Below are 24,936 nucleotides of genomic sequence, written 5' to 3'. Positions count from 1 at the left end.
TTGGCCCAAACACGCCTCCTCTACCCCCTTATGGGTGGAATTTCAGGATTTAATTATGAGTTTGAGGTTTTCGTTTGTTTACTGTTTACACCTAATATCTTCAAATCTGTCTAAATCAACTATAGAAATATGATTTATTTATCGTAAAAGCATATTTACTCCTTTTTAACCCATTAATGAAGCCTAAAATTTAAACTAACTCCCAAGCCATAGAGTAATTCCTCCATGATTTTAACTGCTAAATAAATTTTATATACTTCTCTCTAATTTATTCTGTGCTTTGTTTAGTGACAACTACAGAATATGTGAGTAGTGACAACTGTTTGGACATAAGGGAAAAATATGTTTCGTGAAAAGCTTTACTTTAAACTGTTGTGTGCTTTGTTTTCTCTTAGAAACCACAGTCTGCAATGATGGAAAACGCAAGTGTACCAGAAGTTTCACTGGAAAGAACCCTAGCCATTGTAAAACCAATTGCTGTTAAACACCTCCAAGATATAATTGATGTCATCAACTCCAACGGCTATGAGATAATTCAGGTAGGATAACAGAGATAAATCTCAGAATTAAATGTACTTATTTCAGGATGTAGGCAATACTAGACGCATCTGAAACTAACTATAGATAAATTAAGCCGGACTTACAATAGCCTGTCACCTCCGTCCGTCAACGGCACGCATCTAGCCAAGCGATTTACAATCAGACTTCATCCGTCCGTCAAAATATTTTCCCAAAGCAGTGCTGCCAATAGTCCATGTTTTTCTCTCTGAAATTTATATCAATGTTTGCTGTTTATGTCGTGTTCCTGGACGTATTGTATGTATTAGAAAATCCTCAGAAAATTTCAAAGTCATAATTAAATTGTTTGGACGTGAGTTTTTACAACCGTACTGTTAGGATGCAAAACAACTTAACGAACAAAATACAATATCCACAGGCCTGCTTTCGTGCAACAATAATTATTGACTGGCACGACCAAACAATAGATACAATTCATCCGTCTGGCAGTCCGTCAAAAGTATGAGTTTGCCAAACTTTCAACGGACGAAAATTTTCGTGCCTTCTTATTGGATGCACGGACGGACGGACGGACGGACGGACGGACGGACGGGTGAAGGGTTATATTGTAATTTTGACCTAACCTGGAAATACGTAATGGCAGAGACAAGATTATATGGTGAATTGCGATAACACCGAAAAATGTCAAAACAACGCATTTCACCGAAATGCAAAGTTATATCATGTAATTAAATAGAATTTAACCAAAACTTTATTCCAATCATTAAAAAAAGTCATCTTTTAATGGTTGAAATTCAAGGAATGTCATTTCCAGACAGAAAATTGTACCAAGTGCATGGACCAGAAAAATTAATATAGGCTAATCAGTTTTATGTGATCTCTTATTGTATCACTTTTGAACCACAATTGCTAGCTTATTTATTTTTATTTTGAATGTATCTGTTTTAAACTGATTTATTATAAATCACTTTATCGTAAAATTGCAGTATATAAATTTTACCACTATTTTGGTGGAGTTTTTTATACAAATAAGAATAATTACACTGAAACCTTCCGTTTTATAAATGAAATCCGACCAAAAATAAAACCATAAAATTTTGTCTCTATTGTCTCTACTTATTGGGCATACAGGAGGGTTTTACTTAGACTTTGCAAATCGAAACAATCACTTTTTTTTTTCCATTATCTTTAATCACTGACTGTATTGGTTGTTGAACTCTTATGAAGTAATTTTTGTGGAGTTGGAAGTCACTTTAACAACTTCTTGCACATAGGTAAATTCTAAGCTAACTGATGATTCTGGAACACATAAGTTTCTTGAAGAAATGCCAATCTTTTATTTAGTTATCACATGCCGATAAAAGGATAAATGATGAAACATTAGGTAAACAAACCTATTTGCTACTAATATTTTCACATTTGAAAACCACTTTAAACAAATTATATTTTTATTGATCCAATCTCTTAAATGGCACATTATGTCACGAAAACATCATAACCATGACAAATGTTTATGCTCAAACAATTTAATTTTATTTTATTTTGATTTTTCAAATTTTCACAAATTACAGTTTTGATGCTGTCGTGGAAACCGTGTCTCTTTAAAAGGATTATAATAAGCCACGACAAAATGTTTTTGATGGTCAAAAAAGTGTTCTTAATGCAGTTTACTTCTTTTAAAATAACTAAACCATGTGGGGATAAATTTCTGAAAACAAAAAATATTAATGTAATAAACATGTTACAAAACCAATGATGCTTGGTCATTTCATGACCTGATTATGATACAGTGTTAAGGACCTTGCCTACCCGCGCACACATAACGGTATGCAAGGCTTCAGAAGAAACCCCGTGATTATAAAACTGCTCAAGATATCGGAGAGGGGTTGGCTTACGAAAATAATTTAAGAAACGGCGAGGGCAGATGGGTAGTTCTGTTTCTGGTTTTAGTTTTTAAACTGTACTTTTAGAAGAGCGAAAATAGCCAGAACAATGTATTCAGATATGAATCTCCCTACAGATTCTTGAAAACACTCCATGGACTTGCAATAAGCCTTTGTCTTTATAATGTTATGGTTACCGCTTGAATGTGTGACGAGAGCCTTGTGCTTAAGCCCGTTCTACAATGCCACGGAAACGGAGACGGATCTCCAGGAACATTTGATTATCGCGTCTGCTGCTACCACAATGCATGAAAATGTAATAGCCTAAATAACAACCAATAAGATTGCACTTCAAGGTTACGAATTAATAATTTAATTTAAAAAGTATATATTATGCTTTGAGATCATTAAAATAAACCACACAATAATAACATAATTGGGGGTTGGGGGGGGGGGGGCATGGCAATATATCCCCTCCCCTTCCCGACTTGAATAATTTTCAGATTTTCTCCTGATTCTTAATCATAGTTTTCCAAACTTACAAAAGAATTATTTTACTGCAGTGACACAGATAATATGACGTTTTTGAACTACAAATAAAATGTGCCGAATATTTAAATTCTAAATGTACTAAAATTGTATCAGAAAATTTAATTTGGCCCTCCCTGGCCATCATTCTGGATCCCCCCCCCAACCCCCCCCCCCCCTTGTAGAACACTAGATATTCTTGTTCTTGAAACTATTTTTAACATATTTAGAAAAAAACCATGGCTACCACCAAAGCCAAGTACTCTACTTCTACTGGTAGCACGGAGCAACGTAAACGGAAGAGCTCAGACATACGTGTCTGTCTCCGTCTCAGTGGCAGATACATATAGGAGGCGTGGGGAGCACCCCTCCCCCCCTTGACGTGACTGGCCCAGCACCAAGCGCAGTTCACAGCAATGGGAGAGCGCGCCCCTGCTGTGCTTGTTATACAATGCACATTCGAACGTTAATACACTTACCCAGAACAACTACATTATTATAAATAAAAATTAATTTTTTTTGCTCAAAATGACTTGATGATTTGTTATTACACCTACAGCTCAAGATATCTTAAGGCATCACCCCCCCCCCCCCCCCCTTTTTTTTTTGACGTGACGTCTAATAAAACGATGAACGCCGGCTGCACGCACGAAAAAGTGTCCCGTAACGCACCTTGTCCCATTACGCTGTGTCCCGTTGCGCTCATTGTACGCTTGCGCCGAATCTATCTCTCTTACACTCGATTGGAACAACCATCGATTTGACTTTTTCGAGGCACATTAAACTTGAAACACTCCCATTCGTTTCGTACTTTTCTCATCATCGTCCTATCCTTAACAGAATGACACAGATTGGAAGAAGTTAAATAGCAAACATGTATAGAAGTTATAGTTAAAAATAATCTCTTCGTTAAAAGTAATAAACATATTTGAATTAACGAGTGGGGAAAAAATGTAAATTCATCAATTAAGTTGTAGTTTTCGTTACTAGAACGGGCCTTTTAACCGGCGGCGTGTGCGCAGAAGCGCATGGTGACGCTGACGCTGGAGCAGGCCAGCGAGTTCTACGAGCGCCAGGAGGGCCTGCCGTCGTTCCCGCTGCTGGTGACGTACATGGCGAGCGGGCCGGTGGTTGCGTTGTGCCTGATGGGGCGCGACGCCGTCCAGGGCTGGCGCACGCTGCTGGGGCCCGACGACCCCGCCGAGGCGCACCAGTACTTCCCCTTCAGCCTGCGCGCGCGCTTCGGCAGCCCGGACCTCGAGTTCGAGAACGCCCTGCACGGCAGCGCCACTGCCGAGGAGGCCGTGCGCGAGATACACTTCTTCTTCCCGGAGAGTGAGTGCCCGCTGAGACCAGTTTCTGCAAGGCTGCCCGTAAAATAATGTCCCAGATTCCATGGGCGTCGCAAGGATATATTTTTGGGTGGGATTTAATTGATTTAGTTTTTGAGGAAAATCCATCCCCTGGAAAAAAAAAAAAAACCAGGGGGTCCAGGGGTCCTCTCCCTGGAAAATTTGGGGTTTGAAGGTGCAAAAAGGTGGTTTTTAGGCATTTTTCTAATTATAGTTGGTTGCAATATAGAATTTATTTTTTATACAAAATATTTTCAGAGAACACATTTGTAAAAACACAGTTAACATATCTGCTGGTGCTTTATCCACACAAAATCATTAATTTAAACATCAGGAGAAACTACGAAACTAAATATATTATTGGAGGGGACGAAATTGAAGACTTTAATTATTGGGGGGGGGGGGACGTGTCCCCCCCCCCCCCCCCCACCACCACGACGCCCATGCCAGTTTCAATGGTATATTAAAACAGTTTACAACAAATCATACATCAAATTGAAGGTAAACTAACCTACAAATATTCAATACATGCATCTTCAGATATCCGGCACACATCCAACCTTCCCACACTTTGGTTAACACGTCCAGAGTAATGGCAGCAATAGCCTCTTCAATTCTGTGTCCCAACTCTTGCAAATCATTAGATAGCGAGCGGTTTTTATAAAGCCCCAAAAGAAAAAAAAATCAAATGGCATTATGTCGGGTGAACATGGAGGCCTGGGAAAGAGTGCTCTGTCGTCTCGACCATTACGACCCATCCAACAGCCAGGAACTTCGACATTCAATCATCCTTGTAAATGAGGTTCCAATGGTGTAGGGCTCAAATTACAGCTTCACTCTTAGCGAATTGCAGAATACAAAACGTGTTACGTACAGGAGTCGCGATTTTGCGGAGGTGGCACTGCAAGCAAGAAAACAACAAAGCAGTACTCACGCATACGCTTTTCTAAAAAAAATTTTGAGTTACTCTTTAATCATGATTTTGAACCAACACACTAAAACGCTTACAGTTGACACTATTAAAATTTGTAACTGGAACATAATTTTTAGAGTTGTTCCGATACCATATTTTCTGATACCGATACCCCGATACCATTCCGATACCAGTGTTTTTTTTATTATTTTATATTTTTACATGCCAATACTTTTGTGCAGTATCTAATGTAAAAAAATTTTAAAAAATTAATCAATATTTAAAAAAAAAAATACTTTTATTTTGACTACACTATTAAAAATAACAAAGTAATAATTGAAATATGTTTGCACAGTATTAGAACGATGGCAAGCTAAAGTAAATCTGATGCCCATTTTATACACACATTCACTTTACTTAAGATAGTGCAAATTTTGTTTCAAAAACACTAATTGGTTTACATGTTCAGGAAGCAATAGACTGTGGTGATCTGTAACAATAAGTCCAGCTTGCGAAAAGACTTGTTCAGAGAAGATTGAACGAGCTGGTACAGCAAGCCAGAATTTGGCCAATCTCTTGAGATTCTTGTATGGTGAAGAACCCCAGAAACTAGCCGGGGATGTATCATAGCTGACAGGAGACTTCCTAAGATAGTCATTCAGTTCACTCTCAACACTGGTTTCACCAACTGCGAATCTTTCGTTTTTGGCCTTCTGATTTATCAGTCCTTGGTTACCTAGAAATAAAGCAATGGACATTAAAAATTGACTCTTATACAATAAATTTTTATTAAACTTCCTGAACCATTACAATTTATGTTACTAACCTGCAAAAGAGAGTGTTGATGATTTTCTGTTACTTTTTCACATTCATTGTTATCATTATCATCATCATCATCATCATCATAACTTTGACTATTCTTGGAACTAGCAGCAGGTTCAATGAGAGAAATTTCTTCGGAAATCAGTTCTCTGCACTTTCTCAAAGTGTTGTCAATGTCATCATCATCATTGAAGTAACTGGATTTTTACCTAGGATCCAGCTCGTGTAACTTCGCAGCTGTCAGGTTTCAGTTACGTGTCAAAGGCAGGGCACCGCGCGGGGAGTGGTAGGGAGGGGGGAAAGCGACAATCGTTATCTTCCAGGCGCGCGCGGCGCATATCATGTTGCGGCAACCGCCAGCCAGCTCTGCACCTGCACGTGTTCCGGCCTTGCTCACGTTCGTAACAATATTATTGGCAAGCACAAAATACTATCTCCATTAAAATGTATGACACTGATTGTGATTGTTTACAACTCTGCTAAAAAAATCCAGCTCAGATACCTTCTCAAAAGAAGAAGCATTTAAATTATTGACCAGCATCTTTGTTCTTTAACTCGGATGTTACGGTAAACACTGCCAAGTATGCGGTCACTGTCGCTGTCACTACTCGCCTCGTTCCGTAGTCGCACGCCAGCTGATGGTGGGACCCATGGCTTCTCCAAGGGGCTAGGAACTCGCTCTCGTCACCCGCTACAGGAAGAAATGTAGCAGCTGACCTCCATGTCTCATCAGCAACAGGACTCGTGCGGGCACAGCTCCCCTGGGTCTCTCGTAGTGGCAGTGCGGTGTCTTGGAGTTGATGCTGGTCTCTTATCATCTCAGCAAAAAACTGGAGTTTACCTATATAAACCTTCCACAGGCAACGGTCATTTTTAACCAGAATATTCTATACTTCACTCACTGATGCCACATAGAACACCGTTACAATTCTTTAGGGGTGAGCCAATCTGGATATTTTGTTTCCAAACAAATCTTATTTACTTAAATATATAGTTAGACTCAAAAAGTTGTCTCAAAACTGATGGTAGAGATGAGTAAAAATATAAATATTATAATCAGCTAGTGTAAGATGAATGTTGCTTAGTCACTGGTATTCAAAGGCCTCGTGAAAATCAGGCTGTTAAATAAGAGACTGTATTGTATCAATTACTTGCGTGATTTACGTAAAAAAAACTTGTAGGTGCAAATTTTTATCTTCCAAAAAACTAAATTTGTACATCTGATTTTATTTTCCTTTCCATTTTCAAAGCTTCACCCAGCTCTATAACCTCTGTAAGCAATATGTTATTTGATGGGTGGGTATTGTGCAGTGATAGTGGAGCCACTGCTGACCGGCTCCGCACTGCAGAGCTACCTGGCCGAGAGCGTGAACCCAACCTTGCTGGAGGGGTTGGCAGAACTGTGCAAGGTGAAGCCGGTGGACCCGGTGGTGTGGTTGGCAGACTGGCTGCTGCTCAACAACCCCAACAAGCCCACCGTCGACAACCCTGCCCTGCTGGCTGTTGGGTAGACAAGCTACGAGTTGAGATGTATGCGCACAGGATTATCTAATAGTGTTCATGTTTGCACATGGAAATTCTCTCGGTGGTATTGTATTAGTCTTGATACATATGTTTGAAAAGCTGAAACACAGTGTTTGCAACAGCGTAGTAAATGTAATGTAAACAATTTTTCACTACGAAAACCAGTTATAAGGTCCATTATAAATAACAAGCTTTGGTTTCTAAAAAAATTTATGTTAGTAGTACCAATGGTCTACATATCCTTCTGCAAAGTACATAAACAAATTGATGTGATTACATCACTGCTTTTTTAAAAAAACACGTGACAAGTAAGAAATAGGTTTCGCTGATACTACTTTTCAAAACTGTCAGCTTGGAGACAAGTAGCATGAGAGATTTTACCACCATCTGCATGTGAAAAAGCTGTCTGGTTCACAGAGCTTGTATTACACACACACACCTGTAAAAAAAAAGATAGCATTAGTTTTTTTTTATGTTTGAATCAAAAGAATTATCATTACTCTCATTGGAATCCCATAAAATTGATAAAAACAAATATTGATACAAATACTTTTGGAGAGGAAATAGTACCTACAGTAAAAGGAGACAAGAATAAAAAACAGCAGGAAAACATGACAGGGTTTTACTGTAGCTAGAATAGAAGCTTCTGGGTAATAAGGCAAACAATAACCTAAAGTGAAAGATTAAATATTTAAACAAATTATTAACAGTCAATATTTATACAGCCCACCAAACCAACAGAACACTTTGATTACTGTTCACATTATTTTCTATAAGTTGCTGCTCAATATATTTATACAAAAAATACTGTGAACTTCAATTCCATTTCATGGATAAACCAGTGAATTAATTTTATTAAAAACTTGAAATAACATTTTAAATTTTCATTATTTACATGAAAACATTTTGTGCTGTTTTCCTCTGTACATGGGATTATTCTATTTCAAGTTGAAACACATCTGTTTCATCACTGATAAATTCAAAAAGTAAGCTGCTGCTGTGACGCATGGTGGTAGATCAATTGCAAAGGAGTGCCTGTGGTTTCTGTTCTAGTCCATGGTTGTAGATTTTTTTTTCACCTCTACTATAGCCCGTCCCACTCTTAGATTGCAGTACACAGCTTATGGCGCGCACTGTTGCCAAATCTCTAACACATTACGAATTTCAGGAGATGCGTGTATTTGTAATTTGGATCGAACAAGAAGCATTTTAAGAAATCATATCGTAATTTATAATATTTTATACTATTACACATATAAAATTGTAATAATACCACTTTTATGTAAATTTCAAATAAAAACTACCTATTGTAGACGAAAATTTCTTATAGTTTGCTTTTCTGTTCTAAAAATCCCATATATATATATATATATATATATATATATATATATATATATATATATATATATATATATATATATATCACATTTTCATGGGCCCGATAAATGCCGTATTTTTGGACAAGTCATGTCCAAAATGATAAATAAAATACAGTAATGGAAATTCTCGGTCGAGTAAGTTATGGGAAAAATCTGAACAATTGGTTCGAAATGGGGAAGATTTTTTGAAAAACAGGAAAATCGCAACAACTCCCATAATATGAATAATATCGAATCCGTTTTAACGTATGATAACTCGGATTACCTAATGCAGAAAAATGTTTTCTAAATACATTTTTGATACGACCAGCCATAACTGCATGGGTTCGAAAAAAAATTTTCACCGGACAAAAAAACGTAACTGTCTTAGTAGACAACTTATCAAATCTGTTTAAATTGTTTGTAATAATATATTTATTTTCCAAAACTTTGTCTAAAACAATGTTTGATAAGATGCTTGGTGTTGAGAAGGATAGAAAAGTAATTAAAAATTTTGTACCATGATCGCTATTGAATTCCTTCGTATTTCATACATTTTACATATTATGTTCAAGAATCGATTATAATATTTTTTGTTGACTAAGGAAGCCATGTATTTGAAATTGCTTGTAGGACAGAACCCCACTTATCTAAACACACGACCCTGTTTCCTCTTACGACGGTAGCGCGCGCTCTTGTACTGATAAGACACATCTTTAACAGCTATTTCCACGGAAACTGTAGAAGCAATTGAGATGGGGCTGCTTTTAAAAACTAATTCAATTCATTGTGAACATTTTTCTCGCTTTCGTCCCCCATCTATCTTTAATAGAAAAAAATTTTTCCGCGGGTCAAACTTTTGATGTTTCAGTTTGTGAGAAAATGCATTTCAATATATTAAAAAAATTATTTAAGTGAAACCTGTACAGTTTTTGTCTTAACATTTGTTCGGTGGCGTCCTAAGGCATTAATTTACTAATAAAAAAAATCTGAATGAAATACACATGTAGGTTTTCTTTTTTTGATGTGAAACATATCGGAATACTTCAAAACAGTTCGCAGCGAATAAGTTATGTTTTTTAATTTTTTCGGACACTTAACAATATTTTAAGTATTCAAAAGAAGCATTGCCTGATGCGTATTTTGATTCTATACAATATGAAAAAAGCTTGGTCCAAAAATTAAAATTTTAAATTTTGTTTGATATTTGGCAACAACGCACGAAGAAACAAGGACAGTGCTAACGGCAATTGGCGTGTGTTAGAGAGAGAGAGAGAATGCGCCCATTTACTTCCACACTGCAATCTAAGAGTGGGATGCTCTATAGTATGCATTTTGAAATAAAAATAAACTTATAAGTTTAAGATGTTAAAATAAGTCTTGAGTTTTCAATCGTCCATGCCAATTATTCCAGTACTGTTTTACAAGACTGCAATGAAAAAACTTTAAATACTTGTAAATTTAACAATTTTGATCATGTGATCCTATTTTAAAAAAAAACTGTAGAATTGCACAAATGTCTTACAGTCAACATTGATCACACTTGTTCATGAGTTATAGCAGTATAGCATGTCAAATATTTGTACCCGAATGCATATATTTGGACGTGTCAAGAGTTGAATTGATAGTAAAAAATTTTTATTCAACCATTTGCACATGCCTCATTAAACATCTTGTCATCTGGATAGCATTTGCATTTATTTGTTAATAGCTACCTCACATAGAATGTTTTGTTTGGTCATGCCAATGTTACATTTGCCCTCCTGTTATATCATGATTGTGTACATTATGTAAAATGACAATCCAGAGCCTTAAAAGCTCTATATAAAAAAAATTGTGGTGATAAACTCGTTGAGCCATACAAATATATGAACACATTTAACATGTTTGGCATTTTACACCAATGAACAATGTATATGAGCAGCCTTAAACTCCTACAATAAAATGCAAATCCAATATGACATTTCACAACATTTATTTCCAAAATTCTAGAGGAACAGTATTACAACTTTCATTATACAAGATTTGTAGTCATTACAACCTACATTTTAGTTGTATGAATATTTACAATTTTTTTCAAAATATGTCAAGCAACCTTTAATCACACTTAACATTACCAACTGGTATTGAATATATTATTTACACACGGTTTCAGTTATCTTCTCTTCACTTTTCTGGACTGCCTTATTGCTTTCCATTCCACACAAATTCTTGACAGTGCTTGGTAGTCTGGAACATAACATATTGTTAAATATAACAACAGAAGTGCTGCATGTTTCCTTTGCATTGAAAGAATCTAAAACTTTGAAGTTTCTCTTAGAAAGAAGTTAAAAGGTTCTGGCTCCTTCCCACTATACTCTTGCCATTGTTGTTTTATTTAATTGTTAACATACACACAAAAAAACTGTTGTAATTACAGCCTACATGTGATAAGCATTAACTAATGTATTTATTTTATTGATTTTAATTTTTAAAAAGCTTGCTGAATCTATTGTGAGTCATTCTAGTAGTTTAAATTGACCTCACATTAGTCCAACCTAACAGGTTTCTTGAGGTACGTAAGAAGACACTTAAGTTGGTACTTACTTTATAATAGGACATGTATATTCCCATTTTTTATATTACTCTACACCCCTTGGTTCACCAAGTTTGATTTCTGGGGGAATAATTTTATCAGTGTTGTGAAGCAATAGCTTTAGTTCATTCATACCATAAAAACCTGAATAAAAATATACCGTACTTTTGGATGTCTCCTCCACCGAAAAACAAATATTTTTTCTATATCAGAATCACTCGCTAACTCATTTTTTTCTACACCATTACATTATTCTTACAAATTCTCTACTGGCATACTGATGCTCAGTTTATTTGTCTATTGGCTTAATTTACAATTTTAAGATCAACAGAGCCAAGTTTGAGACAATAACAGGATTCCAGTATCTTACCTCTGCACCAACTCCTATCTATCATGTTGAATAGAGATATGGTCGACTTCGATCAGATACATTAATCTTGCATAATGCATATATAATGCTAACCATTTTCTTTCCCCCTGGATGTCAAAACAATTGACTGTATTTTCAGACCAGGCAAGATTATTTGCACATTGAAGTACCAGACTGCCAGACATCCTGGTCACTACAGTAGAACCCATTTATAGTGAACCCGCCTACAATAAATTCCCGTTTATTGTGAATTTCCATCTCAGTCCCGGCAAAATTATGTGAGGTTATGTATTAATTTATTGGATATAGCGCACAACTTTTGTCAATGTTGATACGTTTTCCCGTGTACCACGAACAATTTTGCCAACATAATGCACATTTATCTCAAATATTTTCATATAATTACAAGTTTTTTCACAAAACGTCTATTCTGGATCACATTGAAGTTTTTCTCCGCAATACACTATAATATGAACAGTGGACAATCGAGTAAACAAGTCGTATTCGAGTGGCCTCGGTAGGCTACGTGAAGCCAAAAATGGTGATCAGTTTGGTGAAAATAAAAAATAGTTTTCCCTGCATAGTTAAAGAATGGGCGAACACGTGTACATTTAATATGTTAACAAAATTAAACATAAATTACCGCCACACAAATACGTATGTACATTATAACAGCAAATTCAATATTTTTACATCTCATTTTTATCGTTCACGTTTCGGACATATTGATTGAGTAAGGTTCGTAAGACTACCACTAGATAGAACTCTGTGGACTAAATTTTTCCATAGAAAGTGAGAAATTTCGTTCCAGCTTTAGCAACTGCGATACTAAATGATACGTAGTAATCTTTGATGAGCCAGACTCATTTTTAGTTTATTTACTTTTGACGGTATAAAGAATTTCGTGTTATTAAGCTGCAAATGTGCTTCAATAAGAAATATGTACATAACAAAGGGTGAAAAACGCGGTAAAAACGTAAGGCATTATCTGTGCGAGATAAACTGAACATTATTGAAAAGGTAGACTCCAACCCCACTGTCCCGCACGTGTTAATAACAAAGGAACTGGGAATTGCAACATCCATATTAAGTACAATATTAAACAAGCTGAACAATCTTCTTTCTCAAGCTGCGAAAACGTCTAGAGTATTAAATGCCTGAAAAAAGGATAATACGCCGATGTCCAAGAACCATTAGGTAATAGAAAGTTTGTACATGTGTAGTTCATTAAAAATAATATCTGCAATTGCTCATTAAACTGTTGCTTTGAGTATTTTCATTCTTTTCTTGGCTTAGGCCTATGTGTAGTTAAGATTTTGCTTTTGAGAATGTATTGCCAATATAAAAATTTTCCCAGATATAAAGTTTCCCCTCTATAGTGAACATATAAACTACTCCCTTCAGATTCGTTATAACAGGGTTCTACTGTATTTGCATCACACAGTGAAGGGTGGGAACTAGGGTTCACAACCGGGAATTCCCGTACTTTTGGTATAGTAAAAGAACCAGGAATTTAAAATCCAATTCCCAGTTCTTTCAGGACTCAACATTGACAGCATAAAATTTTATTTTTATAACGTGCTAAGGTTACTTTCATTTGATTCTCTTCTGAGGTGAGGGTAGTGAGCCCAGTTCGACAGCGCTTCTCAGTATTCAGCTGGTTTTCGGACTGCTGTGTGTATGCTAGTGCCTGTGGTTGTTGCGCCAATATTCTTTGAATTACTTTTTTTTTCTTTTAAAGTTTTGTTATGAAAAGAAGGAATGCTACTTTAAGTTAATAATTCTATATTTTTGCATGTGTTAAAACAATTATTTGTTTTCCTTCCTCCAAAGTTAAAACTTGAGAAAGACTGATGATAAAGTGATTTTGTTCATGTTGGTAGATACTTTTCGCAATAAAAAAATTGTGACACAAATGTTTAACTTTTTTACTTTTGGTCACTAAAATTTAATCATTCAAAACGAACTACTACTACTACTACTTCAATCACCAAAAAAAAACTAACTAGCACCGAAGGTACCTGGAATTCTGTTGAAGACTAGTGGGAACACCCTAATGGGAACGGTACGCTAGGCGTGCATCACCGCCACTCGGCATACCTTGCACGCAGCGGCGTGGACCGCGGACTGGCACCAGTAGCTCGGGCCCCAGGTGCACCTGCTGCCCCCCAGCAGCTCCACGGCCTGGCGGTTCTCGTCCACGCACAGCCCGATCTTCAGGCAGACCAGGCGGCCACCCACCATCTCCGTCATCAGGTTCACCATGCTCGGGCCGTACGTGGCGATGATCGCATCGCACTGACACAAAAAGGACAATAATTTAATTACTCCTAGACGGTACAGTGTTCAATATACACATCACTTTCACACAACTCTGTATCAATGTTCACAAAACTTCAGACACAGCCTCACCCAGCATTATTTTTTTTAGACTTTTCTTACAACATGGTTAACTCTAAGGAAAAAAAAAACTTTATTGCACATGCTCTTGCCAGCTATGTGCAACAACAGAGGTGTTATTTATAAAAAAAAAAGTTAACCGTGTACTTTGCTAATTGTGTCATGTTTACATTTTCTGTATTTTCACAACTGAGTGACATTAAAAAAAAATTACTCAAATGTGGGATTGGCAGAAGCCTAAAACTTTTGGTGGAAGGGGTGCCTGAACATTAATAAAGAACCTATTATAAATATTTACCTGCTATATTGTACACGATGTGATTAAAAACACTCAAACCTAACTCTGATATTTTTGAGTGAATTATTTATGGCAACATTAAAACTCGTTTAAGTTACTTGCTCTTTACTTACTTGTTGGAAATATATCTACTGTGATAATGAAATGGTTGGCAAATTAATCAGAAATTGATGGTTATTAGTTTTGTAATCAGGCTTATTTTTACAAATTTCATAAACTGCATATCTTCAAAATAAAATTTACCACAAGCAGGCATGTTCAGAACCCCATTTTCCAACAGAAAACATCTAAAACAAGCAATGGGTTTTAGAAAATGTTATTAACCTATGTTAGATATTTTACTTAAAATACTTCAAATGTTCAAATACTAAAAAAAATGTTCAAAACAGGAGTTACCTGTCGCTGGTCTTTGGCCGGCATCAGAGCACACACTTTCTTTATTTCCGTGGTTATCTTGCCGTTCACTGTGGGATCCTCTCCAATAAGCTCTTCCAGAGCACCAACAGCAGCCTCACAAACTGCACACTCAGCAAAAGAATCTGCAAACAGAAATAATTAATTCTATTAATTAGAATAAGAGACACACAGTAAAAAAAGATGGTTAAGAATGTGTGTTAAGATCATTTACCAGTGTAAGCAAAATTAGTACATCCGACATGGAAAAAATTAAAAATGGCAATTCATTAGAGCTGTACGGGATGGACAATTTCAGTTTGAAAAATTATGAGCAAAAAAAATTGGATGGGATCATTAATTATTCATAGTTACAAATTACAAAACTTCCTATAATTTTTCAAAAAAATATATTATTATTATTATTTAAGTTTTATCTAGCTATTCTAAAATAAGAGGCAGGTAAATACCACAATATAAGGCTTATAATTCATTTAATTTAACGATAACCACAAAATTAAAAAAGCCTAATTTAAGTAAAATAAATTAGCTTGTATTTACACTTAACTAGTTTGTTTATAATTTTTGTAATTTGAGAAAATCCTGTACCCATTATACTGTATTAAAAATATATTGACAGCGAATTTAACCCTCGATATGGGCACTTTTAATTACATTAACATTTGTTTACCTTGCTTTCAAACTGTAAATCCCGTTTATAGTATCATACATCATACGTGCAGCAAGTAAGCTATTACTGGGTGAACATGTTGGTAGATAAATGGTAACTATCGATTTGATATTACTTACTACAGTTTTGTATTTCGTCAACAGCATAACCACTCCAGTGTTTTTTTTTTTTTTTTTTGTTGATTTAAAACATATTTTGGACATATGCCACTGCTGTTTTACACTGTGTGTCATAGAGAAACCTCAAGCATGAACAAAAAATAAAAACAAATGCACATAAAACAAGCCAAAATCACTGAAGTCAAATGCTAAATGCATAGACAGCACAGGGAATTCAGTGAATTAATTAAAAAAATATTACAGCACAAACAAACACAGTCGGCTGACCATGAGACAGTTGCAACACGAACAGTAAATACAGACAAACGAAAACTTATATAACAACACAATGACAACACAGAAACTCAAAGGTGAATCCAGCAGTGAGACTAAACAGATATTCTGGACAGCACAAAATTATTACAGCACAGACGAATATAGCAGGTTGTCCACAAGTGCCTGATGACGAGAGCAGATGTCAGTGCCCGAAACTTCACAACCATTTTTTCCAGAATATTTGTTTAGTTTCATCACTGTGATGTTGTTTTTTTCAGATTAACTGTTTAAGTATTATTGTTGGGTTTGTCTGTATTTATTGTTCTTGTTGTAGCTATATAATTGTCAGGTCACTGTGTTTGTCTGTGCTGTAATATTTTCTGATTAATTAATTAATTCCAATGAATTCTCTGTGCTGTCTATGCATTTTAGATCAGCTATTTTGGCTTGTTTTCTGTGTGTATCAGGTTGCCACAAATTTCTGATTATGAAATTCCCTGACTTTTTCAGGTTTCCCAGTTGATATGAAAATTTTCCAGACCTTACATATGATTGTAATCCAACTCTGTAACTTATTTTGGAAAGTTTGTAAACGGCACTTTTCATCCAGCATATTTGCAGCACGACTATATAATTAATTGTATAAAAGATGTCCCTTCAGACAGTTCCTCTCTTAGTACACCCACCCCTCGAAGTAATGCTGTTTGATTCATGTGGGTTTGAAGCAACAACGCCAATAAATTACGCATTATTTGAAGTAACGCAGTTGTAGATTCAAAGTAGCATTTTTTACTTTAAAAGTAAAATTTTGAATTACGTATGCGCAAAATGGCAACAGCACTTGTGTAGCATTAAATACAATATGACGAATCAACAAACAATATTTTGTTCTTTTCTTAATAGTTATTCGCTTCCTTCATTGCATATTTATCAAATATGAAGGCCCGAGTGTCAGCCAACATTTATATAATACGCAATCCTGTATGTCAGCAGCAGCAGCTCTGGAGAGGAAACACAGAAGCTTTCAGGGATAGTTTATTAATACCAAAATTGAAGACTTTGTATGTTCATTGGATAGTGTGAATAAAAAATTTCTATGGCATTTCAGAAATTTCACAACAGCCTGGTTTTCAATATTTGAAAAGATGTTTACAAGAGGCAATAATCTTAATTTGTTTTAAATTTCAAACGCTGCTACATACATTAATTTTGCTTTTTTTTTCTAACTATTTGCTTTTTATCTGCAAGCATTAGCAATTAGTTAATGTGCTAAATGTTTCCTACATTGTTCTTATTTAGTGTGCAATATGCAAGCTGTGCCCATAAAACACCTACGCAAGCACTCAAAAGTTGAATCTATAGATTTTTCTTAACGTAGTAAAATACTCAAATGAGCTTTACCTTTGACTTTGTTTACGGCAAAGAATTAAACCTTCTTATTTGAACAATTAGAATTGAAAAAATGTTTTTTTACACCCCTAAAATTTATTCTTAATACAAACCTCTATGTAAAATAAAAGTTTCAAAAAGTTCTACATTACTCGTACCTCAAAATCCCTTTCTTAAATAAATTACAGTTTGTTTATCCAACATCTCTGCCACAATCTTTTCTCTACATACTTACTCCTACAGAAACAACCCCAAGCTAACAACTAATGATATGATTTATAGTTGAAATTAATGTTCAATCAGACAAAAATAACAACCAATATTAAGAAGTAAAGTAGTGCCTTTTGCCGAGCAACGAAATACAATCTCCTCACAACAAAGACACTTGGTGCTAGGGTTAGAATTAAGCTTACAGAAAAATGTCTTTCTTCTGCACAGATGCCAATACAATACAAACACTTTGATAAAGAACTAATGCTAAACCGTCCCATGGGTCTCTCTGGCACATAAAGTTTGGGGGGAGGGGGACATAAATTTATTTATTTAAATGCTAGTACCTTAATCAAGTTAAGTATAAAATGACTGTTTATTTTCAAACTATGCTTTGTATGTAATTTTTATTTGACACCTGATCTACTACTATATGCCATCACTGTAAAAACATGTATTTTATAAACATGGAAATAGTATAAATAAAACTACTGGATGTACTTGAAAATAATATTGCTTTCAACCTTAAAACCTTAAGAAACCTTACCTTCCAGTAAATTTAACGATAAACGTTGGCAGGTTAATATTTGAAATTCTAATCAAATGGCTATTTAAAATAATGAGGTAAGATTACAACTCACTCTTCAGTTCCTGAACGGCCAGAGAGGAGCCTTTGCAGAGATCTATCGCAGTGCACACTTGCTTCGGGTCCAGTGACTCCGACAGGAACAGGATGATGAGGTCCGCATACTGGTTGATGAAGTCGTTGCACTCCTTGCTGATGGTTGAAGGAAGGATGTTGCACACATCTCGCACTGCATTCTTTATGTCCTCCTGCGTGGGAAAAACACTGCCTCTTACTATACATTTACAACTTTATTACAGAACTACAAACATACAGGAGCTTCCTCCAGACTTTAAATAGCGACAAAACGTAAGTGGGGAAAAGATAGGAACCGAAATACGCTAAATTGGTTCTAAAAATTCTGTTGTTTAATTTTCTAAATTAGTCTTCATTAAAGCATGAAGATAATAGTGACAGATAAAAATTGATTTCCCTGTGGCATCACTTGCTGAATCATCTTAATAGTTATAACTGGAATAGTTAAGTTAAAACAACTCTTTTACAATACTAACCCAAAATTTTCATATATTATTTTAATAACAAGCATTCATTTTTGATCCACTTACATCGGTTGAATTTTCCTTGAGAATGTTCTCGAGCTTCGACATTACGAACTCGCAGAGAATGCACACGCTGGAATCCCTCGCATTCTTTACATCCATGGTCGCACTGATCACAGCTTGCGGCATCATACGCTGCATCGGTAATGGAGGGATTTCATTGCTAACTAAAATAAAAAAAATAAGGTTAAAAGGAACTTAAAAGGCAAACTTGTCACATGCAAATATTTTATTGTAGAAAACCAATGAGTTGAATAAGAAAAAAATGTACATCGGTAAAAGGCATTTTTAATGATTTCATTTTCTCACACTAGGCCCCAAAATACCAATGCCAAGCTATTATTTAGTTAGAATAGCAAATATTCCCAAGTACGTGATGTGGCATTGTAACCCAAGACCTGGCAAAATTTCTATTTGACTAAAGGCAAGAAAAATTTCAGTTCTCTTTATGCTTAATACAATTGACGTAACAAAAGCTCTCAGAATAGCATGTTGTAGCGTCAAAACTTTACTTTGTCTCCAAAAAAGCAAAAACACATATACTGTACATAATCAGTACTCCACATTGCTCGAAAGTACTTAAAATACACACATCACCACTGTAAAGAAAGGTGTTCTTGCTGACAAAGAGAGAAAACAATTTAGTTCACAGCTAACAATAACTTTTTAACACAGGAAAAACATCAATATGTAGTAAGATAAAATAAAAAAAATTAATAATGTAATATTAAATTTTTTCATTATTATGAATCAACACCCACCACAGAAAAAAAAAAATATATATATATAATGCAAGATAAAATAAAATAAATTACAATATGTAAATAAGGAGTTTAACTATATTGTGTAGTAAACCATGAAAGATGGAAACATTAGCATCTATTGTTCCAAAAATAACAACTATGATTTTATAAATTAGCATATACTGGAGACTCCTGATTATCCAGTTTGCTGGTTAAATGTGCCATATTTCCATACACCATGAACACAAAAATCATTTTTGACAGCACTTGTGTACCATTAAATACAATGAATTAGTAATGCAACGAATTAATGTGACAAATCATCAAACAATATTTTGCTCTTTCCATAATAGCTATTCGCTTCCTTAACTGCACATTTATTTCTGATGATGCCCAATTGTTCAACCAATTCAGCCTCCCACAAGTCAGGTGAGTCAGCAGCATGTCTGAAAAGAAGCTTTCTTTCAGGACTAGTTTACCTCCCACCTACTAGGATGCGCTAGTGGCAAATAGTGGCAGAAACACATTTAGTGTCTGGAATATGTTCACAGGTTAAATAATCTTTTTTAATACAAAACGTTAAATTTATGCTTTTTTTTTTATCTTATTATAACTGAAAACTATCTCCTATATCAAAAACATTATTTTGTAATTCAGAAATGTTGGTAGCACCTACATAGGAATGTTATGCCCAAGTCTTATTATGAAAACAATGCAGTACCTGAATTTTTAAATTTAATTTTAGGTGGTTGAATCTCAAAATGTTATTCAACATCCATTAAAATGTACTTCTAATGAATTTTGACATATGTATAATTAGTACTGTAAATTAATTTTAACGGGGGTAGTGTCTTTGATTAAAATTGTAGTCAGCAAGCACACTTACCTAACTGGAAAACAAATTATTTAGATGAAAATACTATTTTATGGAAAACACAAATTTGACTTGTGCTGTTTTAATTGGCACCCTGTTTTAATGGAACTAATTAAGGCATGTGTTCAGTGAGTCTAAATAGTCAGGTTAAAAAAATTTTAATCATTTTCTTTTCTTTAAACATTGCTTTAACTTTGCTTTTTGTTTTTCCATGGACCCCTTGTCAGTCATTAATCCTGATAATTGGGAGTCTACTGTATTATTGTCAAATCAGCTTTTTCCTGCAATTTATTTAAAAAATAATATTTACATTCTAAATGTTTGAAAACCAAATATTAGTGATGAGTCGAGTCACCCTATTTCAGCATCGAGTCGAGTTCGAGTTAAACAAAGAAATTTATCTTAGAGTCGAGCTCGAGTCGAACTCATAGAAATTAGTCTTCGAGTCGAACTCGAGCCGACGTCATGGAAATTTGTCGAAATGAGTCAAACTTAGCGAGGTTCAAGTGGCAGAATGATGAGCGAAATAAATATGTTAAATATTTATCAATATAATATATGTAATTAAATATGAAAACTTTGAATTATTGAAGGTTGCCCTACACATTTGATTTTTTGTATTTTTTTTTTTTAATCTTCACATGGACGCTTTAAGTGAAAATGCACATCCAAGTGACGAATAAAACGTGAATTTGATGATGACTTGAGTCTTGTAAATTTTTTTTCAGCACTTGCATTTAGCTGTCTGATGATCAAATTTTTCAAAAAATTCCCAAATCTCTGCTCTTGATTTCTATTCGTCACTTTGTGACGTCCCAGGCCGTACAAACATATCCATTCCACTAATACTAAACCGTTTATGATTAATACGACGCCGGCGACGCAAACTCAAGTGTAAACATAAACTTCAACAGCCTCAATTTTACGTTCGGCCATGGAAAACTGGTTGGAGATTTCAATTATTGTTGATATCGATTTGACAAAGTGGCAACATTCCCTGGCTGTATGATAGCTTACGTAGGCCATTGACCAAGAGTTAAAATGGCGGCTATCTAGTGTTTAGTAGTAAATATTATTTACCTCCAAAGCTGCCCAAATATTAACGTGGTCTTGTTCATGACTGAATCTAGAGAACATTTTTTAATTCCGTTATAGTTAAATAAAGGTATTTTGTTGCAGTTATAAATATTAAGTGCATATTGAAGGATGGGATACACAGTTTGCGGTTATAAACGATCGAAAATAAATAATCTTCCGACTTCGTTTTCAAGGTTTTCAGTGTTGGATCAGAGGTTTTCCACTAGGTAGGCATAAATAATACATTTTATTTTATTTTAAAGTGCATGGTTTCGGATAAGTACCTTCACTATTGGAAATTGTGCAACATTATAGTCGAGCCAAAAACTAAACTTTGACGAGACTCGAGGACACGATCTTAATCAACTCGGTTTTCGAGTCGAGTTTAGTTTCGCCGGCTCGACTCGACTTGCTCGATTTTTCGAGTCTCGACCCATCACTACCAAATATCCAAACATACAAATAAGTACCTACAAATAACACTATTCTAGTAATGTACAGAAAAATTTGTTCCTGCCTTTTCAGATTAATACCATAAAAAATTCAAATGTTTGTTTTCCTTATTAAAATAGCAGGCCAATTTGAGACTAGAGAATATCTGCAGATAATATGGTGGTCGTGTTGTTTTGCTATCACCTGATTTACTGACAAGACTTCAAAGGCAACACATGTGATAGAAAAAAATTACTTTACACTTTTATGTGTCTGTAATACAGTTCGTTTTTCTAAATGTGAAACGATACATTTTGTAACACAATTATGAAAACTGTTAATAAAATTGTAGCAGTTTGTGGCATTTTATAAACGAAATACATTATTTAGCGGAAAAAATATTTTTCTCAAAATTAACTAAAATATCATTTATGTCAGAGATTAGTACAATATTGCATTTGAAGTGTAAAAACAAAAAAAAAGCATCTATAGCAAGATGCTAATTTTACCAGCCCCTAGTAATCCATTTAAACTGCAAAGATCTTCATTTAAAATTATATTATGTAATTAACCTTAAGCAAATAATTCACGCACAACTGATACGTACTTATCTCAATGGACTCGCCGCTGTCAATCACAGACACATGTTCTCCGGTTGGATCGCACAGCTTCAAGTACGTGCACACTTCCTGAGCTGTGAAATCAGCCACCAACATGTCGACCAACTCGTCCGAATACGTGTTCACAAACTGCACGCAATCCGGGGCCAGCGACTTGGGCAGATCGTTGCACAAGCCGTCCAACTCCTTCTTTATGTTGTCCTGGGAGAGAGAGATAGAGAGAAAAATTGCTGTGGCTTCAAATTAAGCTGTGTCTTGTGACATCTCCGCACGCAGTTGCACAAGCAGCTTAAGGGGGTGCCTCCCATTTCAGGTCAAAATTTTATATTTACAGTAAGTACAGATACACTTGTAACCTTTTTCAATTGTTTAACTTTCACGAAATGAAAAATTATATACAGCGCATACTTTTTGCATAATAAGCTGCCAAAGTTACATTTCTAACGTTTTTGGGTTGTACAAATAAGGAGAAATTAATTTATTGCAGAACTGAAACTTTTAGGTTTAACTACAATGCCACTGGCTACTTCATGATATGGTTTGCATTTCTATCACACTCATTTCATGTTTCTTGGCTGTCAAAATCGTAACAAATTTGAGTATTTTGAAAAGCCAGGTAAAATTAACTAAAATTTTCTGAAAGAATTTCAAACCATTTCTTGAAGTAGCCAATGGCATTGCGGTTAATCCTAAAAAGTTTCATTTCTGCAAATAAATTAAGTTATCCTTATTTGTACAACCCAAAAACGTTAAAAATGTAACTTTGACAGCTAATTATGCAACAAGTATGTGCTGTATATAATTTTTCATTTCGTGAAAGTTAAAAAATTAAAAAAATCTACAAGTTTATCTGTAATTACTGTAAATATAAAATCTTGACCTGAAATGGGAGGCACCCCCTTAACAAACACTGTGGTACTGCTATGGCTGTTGCACATCTGAAGACACACTAGTGAGACATAAACAAATATAAATGAAAACTGACCATTAACTAAATAAAATAATGTTTGCTAATTATTCACTTTACACGGGGAGAGATACCAAATTAAGAAAAAAAAAATATGGAGTCATTATTGTTTAGCGAGAGATACACTTAGGAACTGTCATACTGTTATATTTCTTCATGTGCCACTACTATAGTCAACAAATTGCAAACATACATTGAAAACATTATTATGTTGTCTAAACTATCTTCAACCTTAAATAAAACCTGATGTCTAACTTGCATTTAGCCACTGGAAGAATTCTTTGGAACTGCCCGATGAGACTATGACAAAGTCAGGATCAGCGCCAGCGATGCGGCTGAATGTGAACTGACACTATACGTTGGCGAGCAGGTCTACAGTAAAAATTATCACTTTTTTGGATTGCAAGTGCTTTTCTTATGTCACATGGGTTTTGTTTTGTTTTGTACGAAAGTGAAGGTGTTTTGTAAAGTGGATACTGTAGAGAAGTGAGGAAGTAGAAAAACTATGTACAACGGATTGTGGAAAATTATGCCATTCTAACTGACAACTGCCCAGCTGCTCATAAATTTGTCATCAGTGTAGGCAATTCAGAGCAGATTTACCTCATCTCAAAAACGAAAAAGCATTCAGAGGACATCAGATGGGATGGGTCCAAAAGATTTAAACCTGTGTTAGAACTTTATTAAAGAAAAGAGAAACTACGGGACTCATCAATTTTACACATGATGTGATATGACTAAAAGACAAAGACATTGCTCAAATTTTAAAAAAAAAGTACTGGTTGCTGGTTGAGAATGATGGAGTTTTAAATAATTTTAGTGTGATACGTACAGTAGAACCCTGTTATAATGTTTTTCAAGGGAGCACAAGAAAAAAACATTATAAGCAGGAAAACATTATAAGCAGGAAATCTCAATTTAGCACTTAACAATGTTTGAGCTTTGTACCAATGGACTCACCAAGCTATGTAAACAACTTTAATGTTAAAACCAAAGATAGTATACTTGATACATGAATTTTCTTTAATAAGCCAACAATTTTTCAACTTTGTCTTGTTCCCTGGTTAAATTTTGTTTGTATTTAAAGATCCACTGCCACATTTTTTGTAAAATTGTCTCACGATTCATGATGACAACATTAAGAGTGAGAACGTCTACTCCTTCGCCACCTGAAAATGTTTAATTTTGGGATTCCTACGTATGAATGAAAAAAAAAATTATTTGTAAGCAATAAAAAACACTTTTAGCTATGCCCTCGCTCAATGGTTGGCAACTTAAATATCGTAGGACTATGTACGTGCATCTGAATACCCACTGGAATGGCAAGGAAGAGAAGAGTTGACTAAGGGTGCCAACTGACACGTAACTATGAACATTGTGTACCTTCAGTATATTGCATAAAATTGTATTTTAACAAACTTTTTGTATTGTATGGCAGT

The 24,936-nt window shown here is 35.1% G+C and overlaps 2 protein-coding genes across 10 annotated transcripts in view; one reads left to right on the top strand and one right to left on the bottom strand.

Moving 5' to 3' along the window:
* LOC134528119 (nucleoside diphosphate kinase homolog 5-like) overlaps positions 1 to 10,584 on the top strand; it is a 233,627-nt gene extending 223,043 nt beyond the window's left edge. For all 8 annotated transcript variants that reach the window (XM_063361401.1, XM_063361399.1, XM_063361405.1 and 5 more), the window contains 3 exons: positions 396 to 539; positions 3,953 to 4,265; positions 7,329 to 10,584. In XM_063361401.1, the coding sequence (XP_063217471.1) occupies positions 411 to 539; positions 3,953 to 4,265; positions 7,329 to 7,528 (642 nt within the window). In that variant the 5' untranslated portion in view covers positions 396 to 410 and the 3' untranslated portion in view covers positions 7,529 to 10,584. The remainder of the gene's footprint in view (positions 1 to 395; positions 540 to 3,952; positions 4,266 to 7,328) is intronic.
* Positions 7,734 to 24,936, bottom strand: part of LOC134528118 (prosaposin) — a 63,814-nt gene continuing 46,611 nt past the window's right edge. Inside the window, exons 13-19 of one of the 2 annotated variants that reach the window (XM_063361396.1) lie at positions 22,518 to 22,731; positions 18,791 to 18,951; positions 18,241 to 18,433; positions 14,939 to 15,081; positions 13,945 to 14,142; positions 11,047 to 11,128; positions 7,734 to 7,980 (exon numbers count right to left, since the gene is read on the bottom strand). In XM_063361396.1, the coding sequence (XP_063217466.1) occupies positions 11,084 to 11,128; positions 13,945 to 14,142; positions 14,939 to 15,081; positions 18,241 to 18,433; positions 18,791 to 18,951; positions 22,518 to 22,731 (954 nt within the window). In that variant the 3' untranslated portion in view covers positions 7,734 to 7,980; positions 11,047 to 11,083. Of the gene's footprint in view, positions 7,981 to 10,857; positions 11,129 to 13,944; positions 14,143 to 14,938; positions 15,082 to 18,240; positions 18,434 to 18,790; positions 18,952 to 22,517; positions 22,732 to 24,936 lie in introns of those variants that run through there. The other variant, XM_063361397.1, reaches the window with a different exon arrangement.

The sequence above is a fragment of the Bacillus rossius genome, chromosome 1 (genome assembly GCF_032445375.1).
Source record: "Bacillus rossius redtenbacheri isolate Brsri chromosome 1, Brsri_v3, whole genome shotgun sequence".
Taxonomy (NCBI): domain Eukaryota; kingdom Metazoa; phylum Arthropoda; class Insecta; order Phasmatodea; family Bacillidae; genus Bacillus; species Bacillus rossius.
This window is presented reverse-complemented; position numbering and strand designations above follow the sequence as displayed.